This window comes from Perkinsus marinus (genome assembly GCF_000006405.1).
Source record: "Perkinsus marinus ATCC 50983 genomic scaffold scf_1104296937140, whole genome shotgun sequence".
Lineage (NCBI taxonomy): Eukaryota > Perkinsozoa > Perkinsida > Perkinsidae > Perkinsus > Perkinsus marinus.
Window position 1 is genome coordinate 677,984 of NW_003213889.1, and position 17,018 is coordinate 695,001.

The window sequence follows — 17,018 nt, forward strand, 5'->3', positions numbered from 1 at the left end:
CCTGCTGCTGCTGCTGTGGGAGGCCAGATGGGTCCCCGTCCTCGTACTGAGAAGGAGGCATAACAGTAATGAAAAAACCCCTGGACGGGAAGGAGAGTAACCCACCTGATATATTGGCATAAAAGGCATCATGCCGGGATCGAACTCGGGACCTATAGAGTGTCGGAAACTCTATTTCACAACTACAGTCCACCACTTCACCACCCACATGGTCAACCGGCATCTCGGTAACATCGTGGTCAACTAGGGGGACTCCACATCCTGGAAAACTACTACTATATCGGGGCTACTCCCATCTACCCCTACACGACAACCATGACCCCACATACACCTCCAATTCGCAGCTAACGTGACTGGATTGGGGTGCTACCCCCATGCGTACGGGGGCTATCTACGGAGAATTTCCAAGCCTATGCACATGAGTGATTGCGAATGTAGTGCGATATCATGAGACTGAGACAAAACCCCGCTCTATAGTTGATATTCCCACAGGGTCTACAAGCCCACGTGATTCCCTTTAACCCTAGTAGCCATATCTAATTACCACCCCTAATGAACTTCCCCGCCTCTATATTCAGCCTCAACTGATGCCCGTAAACACGACGAGGTACGATATGCGGGAAAACAATATGTCATGAAGTAGTACCCTACCCTATGTCAGACCCTATTAGTACCCTTCATACTATGTCGAAGGTGGTACCCTGAGGGGATCCCCCTTAGGGGATTCCCCTCAACAGTGCCACTCCAGAATGGGGGAGTCCAACAAAAGCAATCACCATTGACCATACTATTTGCTCATTATATTACTAATCCTTTAAAACTACTTTTCCTCTGAGGCATCAGTCTTCGGCCTGTAGTAAACCTTCGCCGGCAAATTTCGCAACACCCTTCCACGATCAGTTTCCGCCCACCTCCCGCGCAGCCCACTCAGCAATACGGCCGCATATAGTACCAAAGTACGCACAGAAGGTAGTTGTAGCTCCTGAGACTGCACCAGGGTAGACTAACACCCAATACAAGTCCTGGTAGCAGGCCGTTCTGAGCGACAACTCTGCAACGGACACTTCCTACGGCAGATGTCTATAGCCGGACCACTCGCCGAGGGATCGAACTTGCGCCTGAGGATGTTGTACAGGTCATGCTTGTTAAGCTTTTAATAACGCCAGTGGAAGAGCGGAAACATGACCTTCTTGGCAATCTTATTCTTCTCCTCAATTATGGTGATATCAGAGGGGACGAGGAAAAGGAGGTGATTACTACTCATGTTGGGGCACTGCACAACCTCCCACGACATAGCCATATCCTTCTATTCACTAGACAGACGTCCATTGCTGAAACATATGTGCTCGCTTTCCTCACCTGAGCTCGAGAGTTTCCAAAGCTAGGAATTCACATATTTCAGTTTGGTAAAAATGTACAGAAATCAAAAATAAGACTTAAAAATTGCCTCAGAAATTTCATATTGTCATCAACACATAGTACACCTTTTAAAGGCCTATTTCGCGTTCAGTAAGATCAATTTAATATACTATCAGCGATTTCATCGATTTCGTGAAAATTGAACTTACTTCAGACATGCCGGCAAGATTGATTGTACTAATGACGCGTGTCGTCGAGATTAATTTTTCTATCGAGTGCGCTGGCGAAGTCGATCTTACCCATACATAAAATCATAAAAAACTATAAGATAACATCATAAGAAAACTATAAGATAACATCATAAGAAAACTATAAGATAATAAGTATGTACATGATAGAGAAAATATTTTTTGGGGGGAAATTTCGGCAAATTCTAATTGGTTTTCGCGTCAGCGCTTTTTGGACACATCAACCTCGGTGTCCAATTTCACCCAAATTCGTTTGTAAACTTCTATAATCAGTGTGGACGACTCCAGAATTCAGCTGAAGAAAACACAGCATGTCATTGGTATTATCACTTGAAAATTCATCAAAAACATACGATGAAAAAGTAGAAAGAGAACATTTCCTTAAGAAACTGTTAAAATATCAAAAACGGCGTAGGGTCGATTGAGCATTGATTAACTCAGCGGAGTATGATAATAAAGTAGTTGTTTCAATACTGAAAATATGAGATTAATCTTTTTTGGAGTGGGAACAGAATTCTACACTATGTAATAAAACTGTTGATGTAAGCTGTTGATGAGCCTTCTACTGGTGACTCGTATAATGGAGTTTCACCCGTTTTACGTAGTGGAGTTAAACTCGGCGGTATTCGTGGGATGCAATAGTCGTGAAATGTGTTTTTCATATCACGGGTGAACCTCCAACATACTATTAATTATACGAGCCACCAGCGGAAGGTCCATCAACAGCCTTAACCGGTCCGACAAAGAAACAGAACCCGCGGAGGAAGGAGCGGCTCAACGGTACGTAGCAATGGTTTCACTACAGTGCGAAGGTTACGGAATGGGGATGAAAACATCTACGACTACGACTTGCTACCACGAGCGAGCTTGTTAATCTTGAACATCTTGAAAAATCTGGGAGTTTCTCAGCGACTTTTCACGCCGCCTCTACAGTGAGTTGATAACGACAGTGAGTACAGTTCCCTTTATCATGGTGTTGAGTATAGTATCAGAGTAACTTGCGGTAATCTTGTTGTTATGAAAACTCACTGATTGTTGGTAGTAGTAGTAGTAGTAGTAGTATTGGTAGTAGTATTGGTAGTAGTATTGGTAGTAGTATTGGTAGTAGTATTGGTAGTAGTATTGGTAGTAGTATTGGTAGTAGTATTGGTAGTAGTATTGGTAGTAGTATTGGTAGTAGTATTGGTAGTAGTATTGGTAGTAGTATTGGTAGTAGTAGTAGTAGTAGTAGTAGTAGTAGTAGTAGTAGTAGTAGTAGTATACTGTAGAGGCTAACCAACCCATCAGCCGGATCTCTTAAGAGGGGACGACAGTTGTTCTGCTTCCCATCGTGAAGGGTGAACTTGTCATGATTAAGAAGTAGCATGTGCCTCTTATACGGCCCCACCATGTATGAGGTGTCGACTCCGCTTCATTCACTATCAATCCTTACACTGGGTCCATCGCTACAGTGAGGTATGATATTAATTAACGTAATTTCACCACCGAGCGGTAGCGGCAATATTTACCATCACTCTGGCACTCTCTCATTAACGGTTGAATCCAACGTTGTTACAACACATGATATTTCCCCTTCCTCTACACTCAAGTAGAACGTCAATATGATCACCCGTCGGGCCGTTGACACTAACCAGAGCGTTACTATTTGGAGGAAGAGGATGAACACAACAGCAACAGTACAACCTCCTACTAGCCATAGCTAGGTGGGACCGATTGCGCAGACGGATTCCACAGGACACAACTACTAGACGATAGAGTGATCATCAAATACCCCTCAGGGTTTTAGAGACTGTTGCGTTCATTGGTGAGGAGCTGAGAGTGATCGATGCAGTACTTTGGTTGGGGTGCATATCATCGCCGATGTCAACGTGTTCGATTTGTATGGAGCTTGTAGGGGCGATAGATTCTCGAGGGAACGTTGGTCAACTTGTTTCAACGGAATGTAAACACATCTATCACGAGGCGTGCCTCAGTCGCTGGATGAAAAGGTGAGTAAACTGTTGAAAGTATCCGATCGCACAGTATTCACAACCTTTAGGATTTCGATTTCGACTAAGCTGAGCAGTGTTGGAATATATGCATACTTACTTCTGCTGATTGCAGAAGTTTCATCAGTTATTAAAGAAGTTTAGACACAAATTTGAGTACACAAACTCATGAGAATCTTGTCAATGTCACCTACACGTGTAGTTGATCATATGCAAATTTTCCCACGTGAAACCTCTATAGAAAGTGACGGTGGTAGCATAATCATTTTGATGAAATTGCGGTAAACACACTCATTGTTCAGGTCCCCGACCTGCCCAGAGTGTAAAGCTGAGCAGAAGTGCAAGCCGGTACGGTTACGGCCAGAGGTGCAGAATCTAGAGGACCACTTGCTTCCTCATGATCTCGATACTGTTGCTGGGCTGTTAGCAGAGATTGCTGATGTTGAAAAGGCTTCTGGGAAGATCGAGGCACAGATAGAATCCGTGGAGACGACTAGTGAGAGTTTAGCAGAGGAGTGTAGATGTGGAGAAATGAGATTGGAAAACCTCAGAGGTTGCTTGAGGAGAACTAAGCGGGAAAGGCAAACTGCTGAGGAGAAGGTGTATACGGTTGAACATGATATGCAAATGAAATTGGAGGAGTTACGACAAATGCAGGATGCTGTGAAAATGGACATGCCTTTGAGAGAACCCCGGAGTGAGATGAGACAACTAAGGGATAATATAGTTAATAATAGGAATATCGATGTTTTAATAAGGGCTGTGGAGGTGGAGTGGAAACAGCTTTTGGACACGTATAGGCAACCAGGAGGCGATCTCGAGAGTCTTACTATGCAACTGAACGAACTCGAGGAAGAGTTACAAGAGGCTCGTACGAAATGCCGCCGAAGTCCCGTAGGGAAGCGAAAACGTGTTGGGTTGACCGCCCATGAACGGGTGATGAAACGTGGGCTGGAGAGGCAGCTTAGTCGAGGAGCAGAGGCGGAGGAGGACCAGAGTGTATTGCAGAGGATGCGAACGCTTGTCTCGGGAGGTAAGGAGAATCAGTCATCGCAGAGTAATGGGGCTGTGCTGAAAAGGCACGCGACGCGGGTGGTAGACCCATCTCAGTCTGCGGGTTCGGTGAAGGATTCTGTCGTTGTGGCGGCCCCCTTGCCCAAATTGAAGAGAACGGCAACTGAGGCATCGTCGGACCCATGTCCACTTGAGGATTTACTTGGCGACTTGTTGGAGAGTGAGAGCAGCACTCGAGTGGCGAGGATGGACGATCACGTGGGGCCTGGGGGATCTACATGCAGTTATGTTCCACAAAGAGAAGGAGGAGAGGACTCGGTAGTGGTGGTGGAGTTGTCAAGTGATTCAGATGCAGTAGAGACTGTATCGAGATGCCCAGAAGTGCCTTTAAAACGGCGGAGGCTGTATGGAGGGACCCGACCGAGGGTCCAAAGGCAACTCACAGATTTCTTCTTGAGATCGGAATCTACGGAGGGCTAAGGAGAAGAGAGCATGCGCATTGTACAATTATCACTTTGAAAAGGGGTTGGGTTGGTATTCCTCGTCGATGTGAGAGATCTCATTAGCCATTTATAATGGTCAGTAGTTTTCCTCACTTCACCCCAGGGCTTCACTTCTGCAGTGATGGTATTGCCAACGCTCTTCAAGGTCAGAATCGGTGAGTGTTGCTCGCTATCACTCGTGTTGGAGGAATATGTATTCGCTTCCCTCCGCTGCGTTTCCTCACTAATTATGGAATTTTGCTGGCAGTTGACAGAAATCAACGAGGAAATCTCCCAAAGTTTTCGTATTCTCACCAACACATGTAGTTGACCATGTGTATATCTTCCTCGATATGCGTATGCTCATGCATTCATTCACGCCCTGAAGAGTCCGAGGATTTGGGCCCTTTATCGGTTTCATCTGTTTTTTGGAATCTGTGTTTGAGGATTGTATGTTTGGTTTCCTAAGCTGAAATCAGGAGTATCCTCACTGATTACAGGAGTTCACACAAGAATTAGAGTAAAAACTTTGTTCTTATTTGTTTGCTGGTTAAGGTTGATGAACGTTTCACTTGTGACTCGTATAGTCTACCATGTGAAACGTGTATAATTCTGTTTCCACTCAAAAAAAGAGTAAAAACCAGTGCGAAATTCCTCAAAATTTTGATATAGTCACCAGACATGTAGTTGACCATGCGCATGTTTCCTAACACTATTTGGAGGTGTCTCGAAGGGATCTCGAGAGTCTCAATGATCGAGAGTAGAGCGAATTTCTAGCAGGAGTCGATTTACTATTGTAGGCTTAGCTACAGCACAAGAAAAGGAATCAATATTTGGCTATATTCTAGAGTGGCCTCACTTCACACCCACATCTAGTTTTCTAACATAGGTTCTAATTTCCCGGTAGATGCTTCCAGATTACACGTGTTCGCTGAGGAGAGTGTCGGAAACGAGAATAGGTATAGAATGAACTATCTGGTATTATATTTCCAGATATTTCGACTATTTCAAACACATCTTATAATGTTCAGTCCATCCCTATGAGCTGACATTCTGAAAATACTTAATGGAGCTTTGCATCATGCAGGTTATATTGAGTCTGTAAAATCTTCGTGTACCTCCATCTAGCTCATACCATGACTGGAGTGACTCAGGTGAACTCAATGACCTCGGTGATGACATTGATAGGTGTTGTGATACCTAGGTCAGGGTCGGTGTCTGTTTTACTGGGGGAACGCAAGGTAGTAGGCATAAGGAAAAGTTACAACTCTTATTCTTGTGGAGAGAATAACAGCAGGAAAGCTTGGAGTGGAGGAAAACTTACAATACCTCGCTCTATGAAAAGGGGGAGAAGCTATGCGTTTGCGTGCCGCGGTATCTTGGCGCGATGGAGAGGGAGGGAGGCGTTCCTTGTCGGTGTGTATGAGGCTTGAAGGAATGAAGAGCAGTTTGGATGCAGCATAAACGAAAGCCTCGGCAGCCGAGTACATCTAAGTTGAGTATGCGAATGACTTGACATTTTCACGAATCACGTTCTTGTTTACTTGATGGTTGTGTTATCGTGTCACCACTTCATCATTTGTTCTGCGAGGATGGTACTACGAAGATTTTACACTTTTTCGTCCCACACTCGTCGCGTGCAATGGAAACAGCTGTGCAATCCCGATGTATAGAACGAATGTTGTTTCCCAACATACCGGTAGCAGATCCGGATGATGCCACACTCATAGGCTGATTGCAAATCAACTGATATTGGAGGATCCCGGTCAATGTCATCGACTAATCTTCCCTCACCGGTTACCGATGGTTGCTCTGGGACAGTGCTCTACTTTCCATGCACATATGCATCTCGATGAATCCTGCGCTTTGTATCGTAGACCGTAGTAGACAGAATTAGCCGTGTCGTTGTGTCGAAGCAGCATGTCTGAGGCTCAGCTGAAGTTAGCTGCATTTGTTAGTAAATCTGATTTCATGTTCTAAGTCGAGTTTTTAGTTAGAAGAATACATATGAGTATTTGGTAGTTTACCAGAATTTCGTTCCTCGCTACGATGTCTAGCAGCCTCCTTAAACTTCACTATTTTGACATACCCGCTAGAGCGGAGCCTATTCGTCTGTCATTCGCAATACAAGGTGAGCTCCAACTCGGATGATGGAGTTTTCGTTTATGAGAGTTCTTAGGTATTCCTTTCGAAGATATTCGTGAAACGAAGGAAGATTGGGCGAAGACTTTGAAGCCTAATCACGTGTTCCCCCTCGACCAACTACCGGTTTTGGAATTTCCTGATGGCAAAATGGCGACTCAGAGTTATGCCATTTTGAGATATGTGGCTACGGTAGGCAGAAGTGGATCTCTCCGATGCATCTCAAATCGTGATTGTTTCAGCTGCGTCCCTCGTATGGTCTCTACCCCACTGACCCTGTTGAGAGGCTGCACATAGATCAGCTGTTGGATACCTTTGCCGATATCAGAGAGAAGACAAGGGTGGTCAAGGTCATGTCTGACGGCCCTGCCAAGGAAGCTGCGAAATCGGTAGGCTTGTGATTGTCTGTTGAGTCTGTCTGATTCGTCGAAGAGTTCAGAATTGATTGCTTTTTACTTCTCAGGAGTTGGCAAATACCACTTACCCGTTTTACTTTGAAAGAGTAGAGCGCATGATCGGAGATAATAAGTACTCAGCTGGAGACCATCTCACGATTGCCGATCTGGTAAGAAGACTTCAGTGTCTTGGTTGGATCTTATTATTCATGTTAAGTATGCGAGGAAATTTTTAATTCTCTCCTTGGAATAATCGGTTTGCTTGCTTAGAATGTTACATTTAGTATTTGCTGATTTCCTCAGATGATCGATTCCATATTATACTTCATATTCACCCTCGCCAAGTTGGGTATGCAGCCATCCATGTTGAAGCCCTATGAGAAACTCCAAAGGATCCAGACTTTGGTAGCGGCCAACCCTGCTGTGAAACTGTGGCGCGAGAAGCGTGAGGTGAAGCCTCTCCCTGCTGTTGCTGAGAGTTTCGCTCATTAGATAAGCTGTGTAACGCAGCTCGATTGTAGCCGATTTTCATCTCAATTCTACAAATTTCATATTTTGTTGCGTTGTTTATCAGTGATGTGGCGAGGTTTCTAAACGCAAGCGAACATATTGTGTATGAGCATGATCATCAAAGTGTTTGTGTCCTACTATCAAGAATTCCTGAAGTTAGTGCTGTCCGCGACTCTGTTGTTGCTTATCTGGGAATAGTTGCTCGTACTTAACTTTGAAAAGTCTTTGTCGGTCAGCAACTCCCTAAATGAAACACATTTTCATTACTTTATGAACTTCTGGAGGGGTTCATTCCTCCATCATAAAAGCCTTACAGGCTCAGAAACTCAGAAAGGTGAAACGAACATACTCGTTACTTTATAGATCTTAGATGGGGTTAGTTCCCGTCTCACTAATTCTCTCCAGGTGGGTTTTTATGTCACCCCAAGATTTGCCTTGGTAAAACCATTTCCACCGTTGCGCGATATGAGATTACCAGAAGTTTGTCATGCGTGTCTCAGCGCAACACAATCTTTGTCTCTTCGCTTACTAAAGTGGTTAATGCTACAACTGTACTTTTTCCACGTAGGGTGCCTCACACTAGATTCACTAACCATTCACAAGGCACTGATGCGCAAACTTGCGACAGGGCTCGTAAATCCAAGGCTCGAGTCATCCTGGATGACTCATCCACGAAGTATTCAATCTCTGATTACTACTACCATACCCCGCAAAGTCGGTGGATTTCTTCACCCAAATTTTGCTCAATCGTGAAGTTCCCCCGGGAATTATCTGAAGCTCGTTGATATATGTTCTGCCGCTCGACTCGGGAATGCGGCGTTAACAATACACAATTTTTCACCGAGTTTTGCAGTCTGAGCATCTAGTGAAGTATTTGGATTTTAGCTGCAGATAGCTATTTCTGCTAGTGAGATCTCCGCATGACAATTTAGATGTTTGTGTGTTCCCCTCGGTTAATCTTCAGTTTTTAGCGATGTTCGAGTGTCAGCTATATAACGAATATTAGTCTATGTCACATAGCGTCTCGGAGTTCTTGACAATTTCTTACTCCACAATGTCCAGTAATCTGCTCAAACTTCATTATTTCGACTTGGCTGCTAGGGCGGAACCAGTTCGTCTGTCATTTGCAATCCAAGGTAGCCTCTAACTCTCGCAGCTTAGCATACCTTCATGTGGCGTTACAGGGATCCCCTTCATTGATCACCGTATCTCGATGGAAGACTGGAAGAAGAGCCTAAAGCCGACTCATGTGTTCCCCCTCGACCAACTGCCCGTTCTGGAGTTTCCTGATGGCAAAATGGCGACTCAAAGTCATGCTATTCTGAGATATGTGGCTACGGTAAGGTGGATTGCATAGTTTACATCAGCTTTCTAATAATGCATTCGTTAGTCTGTTTATTTGTTTTAGCTGCGCCCATCATATGGTCTCTACCCCACTGACCCTATCCAGAGACTAGGCATAGATCAGCTGTTGGATACCTTTGCCGATATCAGAGAGAAGACAAGAGTTGTCAAGGTCATGTCTGACGGCCCTGCCAAGGAAGCTGCGAAATCGGTAGGCTTGTGCTTGCTAGTACCCTCGTGACGTGCTGGTTCAATTGTGATGAGTATGCAGTGTAATATGTATGTTCAGAGCAGATCAGTTTTCGAATTTCAGGAGTTGTCACGCAGTACCTATCCGTTCTACTTCGACAGAGTTGAGCGTATGATCGGGGACGACCAGTATTCGGTTGGAGATCACCTGACAATCTCTGATCTGGTAAGGGAAGTCTCGGCCGAGATTCTCCAGGGAGTTCGATTCAATTTCGTTTTTCCTGAGAGTTGAATTTCGCGGCGTTTGATCCTCGTGATGTTTCGGGTGATTGTCTGCAAAGTTGTTTCGCCACGTTGCACTTGTTATTTGCTGATTTGTTCAGGAGATTGATTCAATATTATACTTCATATTCAACATTGCAAATCTGGACGCTCAACCATCCATTATGAAGCCCTATGAGAAGCTACAAAGGACTCAGGCTTTGGTAGCGGCCAACCCTGCTGTGAAACTGTGGCGCGAAAATCGCGAAGTGAAGCCCCTTCCTACTGTTGCTGAGAGTTTTGCTCATTAGATATTCTTTGAAAGCATCGCTTGATATTTTGGTTTGTAGATGGTTTTTTATCTCAACTTCTACAACCATTGTCGCATCGTTGTTGTGTTGTTTATTGTTGTGATGTGAAGGAACTGATTCGAAAACAGCACACTAGGGAAAAGTCGCACGATCTACCGCAGACAATCTGTTCAATTTGACTGTTAGGTCACGTGTAGAGCAGTTAAATTGAGCCACAGTTTGCTTCTGTGTGATCGTCAAGTCTCAATCTCATCTTACGAACCGTGTATGGTGTGCAAGTCGTGTATACTGGGAGACTTCGAACCATCGGATGCCCAATTTGTCCGTTGATAATAACCTGACAATATTGGTGGTATTATTGTTAACGATGATGGAAGGAAACGTTGGCATGAATTCCCTTGCTGGAATGAAAGTTCATAAGGCAACATCTGAACAGAGTTAGTTCGCGTAAACCAGATGACAGGATGCTATCGAGTCTACGCAATCTCCGAACCTAGCTGATTCAATTCAACCAACTCAACTATAACTCAATAACTACGCACTGTCCCGTGACCGTTGTATGTGAATCTCCCCAGGCTCGTATCTAATGCATCCTCGTTCTCGCCATCTTACTCAACTCACTATTCGAACCATGCTTGCCTCAGCGTATTCGTGTTAACATCAAATCAATGCAGCTGCGAGAAAAGTTATCTAAGTTTGTGAAGCAGATACTATGTCTCAATTTTAGCTGAAACAAGCTATGTGTGCTAGTGAAGATACGTTTTAATACCGCAATACGTTCACTACTCATTAATCGGATTATTGTCAGTTTAGTACAATAGATATATATGAGTGCAATTCGTATGGTGCCTTAGAATTTAGTAGAATATCATTCTTCATAATGTCCAACAGTCTTCTAAAGCTTTATTACTTCGATGTGCCTGCTAGAGCAGAACCTATCCGTTTGACATTCGCAGTTCAAGGTTAGCTTCAGTTCCTCTACACTCTATTTTTATGAGAGTTCTTAGGTATTCCGTTCGAAGATATTCGTGAAACGAAGGAAGATTGGGCGAAGACTTTGAAGCCTAATCACGTGTTCCCCCTCGACCAACTACCCGTTTTGGAATTCCCTGATGGCAAAATGGCGACTCAGAGTTATGCCATTTTAAGATATGTGGCAACGGTAGGCAGAAATGGATCTCTCCGATGCATCTCAAATCGTGATTGTTTCAGCTGCGTCCATCGTATGGTTTGTACCCTACTGATCCTATGGAGAGATTACGCATAGATGAGTTGTTGGAAACCTTCGCTGATATGAGGGAGAAGACAAGACTTGTCAAGATCATGCCTGATGGCCCCGCTAGGGATGCAGCGATTTCAGTAAGGTGTATTTTTTTATCTGATTTCATCGGTGAGAGTTGATAGTGGTATACTCAGTGAATTCCAGAATTGATTGCTTTTTACTTCTCAGGAGTTGGCAAATACCACTTACCCGTTCTACTTTGAAAGAGTAGAGCGCATGATCGGAGATAATAAGTACTCAGCTGGAGACCATCTCACGATTGCCGACCTGGTAAGAATCGGCTCCTGGATAGGCTCATTCTTTGTGGCTATCACATATCAGTTGCTTGTTCAGTCTGTTGTGATTTAATGTGTTTTCGTATCGTTACGTGGTAGTTTATACTCGTTATTCTCTCAGATGCTCTTCGTGATACTAGATTTCATATTCAACCTCGCACATCTGGGCACTCCTCTATCCATTTTGAAGCCCTATGAGAAGCTCCAAAGGATCCAGGCGTTGGTAGCAGCCAACCCTGCTGTGAAGCTGTGGCGCGAAAATCGCGAAGTGAAGTCTCTCCCAGCTGTTGCTGAGAGTGTGGCTCTCTAAATGGTCAGTCTTCACACACCACTTGATAGTTAATCTTCTGACTAGTTAATTTTCATCTCTTCAAATTACACTCGTGTTGTTGTGTTGTTCATTTTGCAGAAGTTGGTGGGTTCCCATTCAAAGTGCAGCGTGTATGCTCGTAAAATGACTAATATCAAAGCACTTATCGTGAGAGATTCTAAGTAGTGCTTTACAGTCTATCTACGAGCACTGGCGCAAGTCTGAAATTGATGAACCATGTCGAGGTATGTTACACATCAGTACGGATCTAGTACTAGGTTCACTCACTTCGAATCGTACATGTGACGTAACTCCTCTGGAATGACGATATTCGGGATAACTTGATGAATTGTTCGAATCTTCGAGGGAAGAATCAAGAATTGACTCGAAACAATCTTGATCTATCTTGACCTAAGCAAGACGATAAGACCTTGCGTAGAGAACGCTGCGAATGACCCATACCCTCAGTGCCATAGTCGGCTATTCACCTCGCGTGGTGAAATCTTCACTCACCCTCTATATTCATAGTGAGTGAGACGTTACGCAACTTTGAAACGCTCTGTGCAAATCACGAACGATGCACACATCTAATTCTGTATGCGCATCGGTCATGATATACACTTATCGAGATTATACTGTTGAATGGAGGCTTGATGAAGACCTAGTGTGATGGAGTAGCTTTTTCCAAGTAGTCTCTGCTTGTCTGTTCCTCCATGGCTGAGTACACCCTTCATTACTTCGATGTCCCTGGCGCCGCCGAACCTATCAGGTTGGCGTTTGCCGTCTCGGGTAAGTATCTCGCTGAGTGGCTTGATATTCGTTATACTCCTGATTCTATAGCGTTTCAGGGATATGTTGATTCGATCCGATCATATTTGTTCCTCGTAGCCTACGAGTCGTAGGTATTCCCTTCAAGGATCGTCGAATCCCTTTCGCGGAGTTCCCTGCTATCAAGTCCGAGTTCCCACTTGGTCAAGTTCCCGTCTTGGAACTCAAGGATGGAACCATGATAACTCAGGGATACGCCATCCTTCGCTATGTGGGATCTGTAAGTCTGCGCGATTCTTGCCCTCCTGTTGAGCCGACGAGTCTTCGTGCAGTTGAACCCTTCTGCCGGCCTCTACCCTCAATCTGACTTGATGAAGCGTCTACGTATTGACGAGCTCATGGACATGGTCAAGGACACTCATGTGAAGTTAGCGGCTACTATGAAGATGGACGAGGAGATGAAGATGAAAACTCGCAAAGTCTGAGGGCGCGTGCATTGTACCGACTTCACAGCTGTAGCGTTTCGCAGGCTCTTGCTGAAGAGGAAATCCCTTTCGTATTCGGGAAGTTGGATGAGATGATTGGTGACAAGAAGTTCGCTACAGGTGGTGAAATGACAATTGCTGATCTGGTAAGCCCGATACCTATTCCATTTTTTGCGGAAATGGACTTTCCAAGCCGTTCACGCCGTGTGGTCTGTACTGCATATGCTGTTGAGTATCTAGGGCTGTTATTCAGTTGCTCACCAACATGATGGAGGTCTTCACCAGTGGTTACATCGATGGTTTTCCGGCGACATTGTGCGATCCCTATACGAATCTACAGCGTGTCAAGTCTAACCTTTATGCTGATCCTAGGGTTGTGCAGTGGAAAGAAAAACGCGAAGTTGGTGCTAGTTCATAATTTTCTGGCTTCAAGTAGTTATGCGTATCAGTAGTCTTGAGTAGCTTCATGATGACGTGGACTTGAAAAAGCTCATATGTTGTGTTGCGGCTGAATAATTGAGATGACTCTGATATGAGGACGGGGTAAATCACGGGTTAATTTCACCCGTTCAATATAATACGCGTAGTTCTGTTGGTGTCGGTAGGTATATAACAATTCGTGACGCGGCTTACTCTTGAAAGAAGTATCCAGAGTCATTCAGGTCAAAAGCGTTGTGAATGGCCCTATTTAATAAGCTTGCTTTCTCTATGGAGAAGTACCGTGCACCGGAATTAGGCGCAGATTCAGAAACCGAGCGAGAGATTCTCATGTAAGCTGTTACATAATTCCATAAAAACAAAAACGGTTGCAATATACCAGTAGATGACATGTCATACCGCCTGGTAGGAGAGAATTTGTACAGTCACATTGCCGTTGAGATACTACGTACGATTCTTCACCATTAGCGTGCAGTAGACGAAATCATTTCAAGTGAGATTGTTACCGTTACAGCGCAACTGGCAGCAAACTGCCGCGAACATACATATATCTTCGCTAGAAAGTCTGCTGGTGAGTCCCTCGTTCCGAGACTCCATCCAATTGTGAACGCTGGTTAGCTGAGCTAACTTAGCTCAGCCACGGCTGAACTTTCACACTGTCCGAGGCTTGCATCTGTACTCAGTGAGGCGCTAGGAGCGTGCTCCTTCTCCCAGCCTTTTTATCATATGAGTCATAGATAGGTCTGCGAGTGTTCAGATAGCGTATTTGCAACAGGCATGTTACCCTCTCTGCTGTTGATGGCCAATATTTATCTAATGCTCTATTCGTATTGGCTACCAGAATAACCAGTAAATGGTTATAAATACTGATGTATCAGTTTTATTGATAATACTATTCATACCATCATTAGTTCGCATAATTTATCCATTACTAAAACAACGCAACTTGTGGTCATAACAAAATAACGGTTATACATGAGTAGTGTAGGACGATTGTGCTGCTCAACTCAATCTAGCGAACCGGGAATAGGCAACAAGTGCTGCTATCACAGCTCGGCCTCGGGTGTGGTAGGCGAGAGTCGAGTAGCTTATCGTAGGCACTGATACAGTAGGAGATGTATGTATCTGGTTATGGCAATGACAGAGTTACTTTAGAGTTACATGTACAATAATCATAATATATACAACTTCATGATAGTAAACAACATAGTATATATCAGTAGTCAATAACAATAGCGATATATCAAAAGACGATCCACCCGGACCTACCCGGAACGGCCACGAGCGTGCCTTTCCCTCGAGCACATTCCGATGGGCTCCTTTCCTCCTACCCCTAGCAAGATGGGCTGCTATAGCCCAGGTAGCAAAGGCGACTGACACCCCAGCTGCCACTGATACCCACAATAGTGTATTGCTCTTCTTGGTATCAGCATGCTCGTGACTGAACAATGTACAAGGTGACGTGCAAGGACCTCAGGGGTGATACCTCCAATCAGATCCCGATCCCGACGAAGAAGCCAGGGACTCATCGTCTCCCACCACCGGAACAGCCGAGACTTGCCCACACTCTCCACACTGAATAGTAGGCTCCAATGCAAGCTGACGGCATCGGTGGCATATAGGGTGTCCACAGGTGGGCAGGGGGATCTGAGTGCTGCAATGAACCGTCGCACTGGTTGACAGCACTATACCGTTCTTCGGCCCGGTTGCTGGCACACAGAGCAGTTCAGAAGCTCTGAGGACGACTGGTTCTCGGGAATGGGAGTCGCTGTAGCCAACTCACTGACAATTGTGAGATCATCCGTGATATCCGACATGATAGTAGCAAAAAAGGCTAGCCTCGGGAGAAAAATAGTAACAAGAAAACCGCGATGGGGTCCGGAAAATAACTTTACTGCGATCAAATGTGTATAACATATTAAACTTCACCGAATTCAACTACTACTAGGCAACGTAACATGTCATCGCTCGGCCAGAATGGGCATTCCTTGTATCGTCGAGATTACCAATTTAAGGTAGTCGTCTCCCACTGACCTCCCACCGTACATTAGCACCTGCAATGGACGATACTACCAAGTCAACTATGATAAGACTACTACCGTTGCTATCCACCATAAGGAATAGGGCAGCCAGTATATCTCACATCGGAGCTTATCGGTTGAGTTCAGTGCTGAGTTCATAACAATAATGCTCACTGTAGCAACATCCCACATAAGCCAGAATCTTAGTTGTCTCAGCCAACTAGCCAGACCCCAACAGGAGCGACCAATAGGTATATGCATGGTGACTCCCGCACACACCCTCACTGCTAGAGAGGGAGCTGCACATACTGCTACCCACAATAGCGACCTGAATCGTCATCAGCGAGATCCTTGATCCATCGTAGATCAGTAGGGCTCACTCTAGGGCTGGTAAGGCCCATACAAACACGCCTAGCACTGGCAATGCTATGGGATGATTCTTATATAGGATAGTCATGGCACTCCAAAGGCTTATGTCTCTCTTATCGATATCTTTTCCATTGAGTGTGATGGCCAAAGCACAGAAGCTGAAGGACACCATCAAGGAGATGATTCATCTCATTAGAGTTGCTACTTAATGTGCGATGCGACAGCCCAGCTGACCAGTGCCATAGTGTTGATACCGAACGTAAGGCCACGACGCCACTCTGGCTTTATCTGGGTAGGATCATTCAAGGGTTATAGCCATACATGTACGCGGGAGGCCGAACTCATTTTGAATTTTTCACAAGGTGAGGAACACATTCTTCAATCAGTTTCCCATGTAGATGCCACCTCCTTGTTATCACACACAATGTAACGGTATTTCTCAAAGTTGGATGAATCCCTGCACATTCAGGCTCACCCTCGAGTTATCCACTCGGTCTCGTGGAGATGCATGGACCAACATTGCCGCTGCGGTTGAGATTAGGCAGTAGCCGACGAAGCATGGGAAGCCCAGATGCAATTTGGTAGTAATCAAACCCTGAGCGGAGATATGCGAAAATAGATGAGTACTCACATCAGGCCCACGTCCACTGCTTCCGACAAGAAGCCCATCAGAAATGCCACTACGATCGCATCAGTAGTAGCCCACTTGGAGATGTACTGCACTATGTGTATTAATACTGGGCTCTCATAGTAAACCGACAGTCGCCATAATAACAGCTTTATGGCAGGTACCTACACCCCATACTCCAGCGAAGGGCCGCCCTCAT

The 17,018-nt window shown here is 44.9% G+C and overlaps 6 protein-coding genes across 6 annotated transcripts; 5 read left to right on the forward strand and 1 right to left on the reverse strand.

The window, feature by feature from the left end:
• Window positions 1–3,436: 3,436 nt before the first annotated feature.
• On the forward strand, window positions 3,437–4,931 carry Pmar_PMAR023474 (Myosin heavy chain, clone, putative; the record flags this gene model as incomplete). Its single annotated transcript, XM_002783306.1, has 3 exons — window positions 3,437–3,595; window positions 3,898–4,829; window positions 4,894–4,931. Exons 1-3 carry the CDS (start codon window positions 3,468–3,470, stop codon window positions 4,929–4,931), a joined length of 1,098 nt encoding a protein of 365 aa, XP_002783352.1. The 5' UTR covers window positions 3,437–3,467.
• A 2,209-nt stretch (window positions 4,932–7,140) lies between these two features.
• Pmar_PMAR023475 (Glutathione S-transferase, putative) lies at window positions 7,141–8,120 on the forward strand (the record flags this gene model as incomplete). The annotated part of the gene is made up of 5 exons (XM_002783307.1): window positions 7,141–7,222; window positions 7,271–7,425; window positions 7,476–7,622; window positions 7,697–7,798; window positions 7,932–8,120. The coding sequence occupies 5 exons, from the start codon at window positions 7,141–7,143 to the stop codon at window positions 8,118–8,120; spliced, it is 675 nt and encodes a 224-aa protein (XP_002783353.1).
• A 1,046-nt stretch (window positions 8,121–9,166) lies between these two features.
• Pmar_PMAR023476 (Glutathione S-transferase, putative) lies at window positions 9,167–10,297 on the forward strand. Its single transcript, XM_002783308.1, has 5 exons — window positions 9,167–9,274; window positions 9,323–9,477; window positions 9,547–9,693; window positions 9,796–9,897; window positions 10,055–10,297. The coding sequence occupies exons 1-5, from the start codon at window positions 9,193–9,195 to the stop codon at window positions 10,241–10,243; spliced, it is 675 nt and encodes a 224-aa protein (XP_002783354.1). The 5' UTR covers window positions 9,167–9,192; the 3' UTR covers window positions 10,244–10,297.
• An 826-nt stretch (window positions 10,298–11,123) lies between these two features.
• Pmar_PMAR023477 (Glutathione S-transferase, putative) lies at window positions 11,124–12,110 on the forward strand (the record flags this gene model as incomplete). Its single annotated transcript, XM_002783309.1, has 5 exons — window positions 11,124–11,205; window positions 11,251–11,405; window positions 11,456–11,602; window positions 11,694–11,795; window positions 11,922–12,110. The coding sequence occupies 5 exons, from the start codon at window positions 11,124–11,126 to the stop codon at window positions 12,108–12,110; spliced, it is 675 nt and encodes a 224-aa protein (XP_002783355.1).
• A 713-nt stretch (window positions 12,111–12,823) lies between these two features.
• Pmar_PMAR023478 (Glutathione S-transferase, putative) lies at window positions 12,824–13,781 on the forward strand (the record flags this gene model as incomplete). The annotated part of the gene is made up of 5 exons (XM_002783310.1): window positions 12,824–12,899; window positions 13,013–13,158; window positions 13,211–13,357; window positions 13,408–13,509; window positions 13,617–13,781. The coding sequence occupies 5 exons, from the start codon at window positions 12,824–12,826 to the stop codon at window positions 13,779–13,781; spliced, it is 636 nt and encodes a 211-aa protein (XP_002783356.1).
• Window positions 13,782–15,715: 1,934 nt separating this feature from the next.
• Pmar_PMAR023479 (hypothetical protein) lies at window positions 15,716–16,890 on the reverse strand. Its single transcript, XM_002783311.1, has 5 exons — window positions 16,667–16,890; window positions 16,397–16,479; window positions 16,203–16,349; window positions 15,901–16,150; window positions 15,716–15,855 (listed from the first exon to the last, which is right to left on the reverse strand). Exons 1-5 carry the CDS (start codon window positions 16,709–16,711, stop codon window positions 15,763–15,765), a joined length of 618 nt encoding a protein of 205 aa, XP_002783357.1. The 5' UTR covers window positions 16,712–16,890; the 3' UTR covers window positions 15,716–15,762.
• Between the last annotated feature and the right edge of the window lie 128 nt (window positions 16,891–17,018).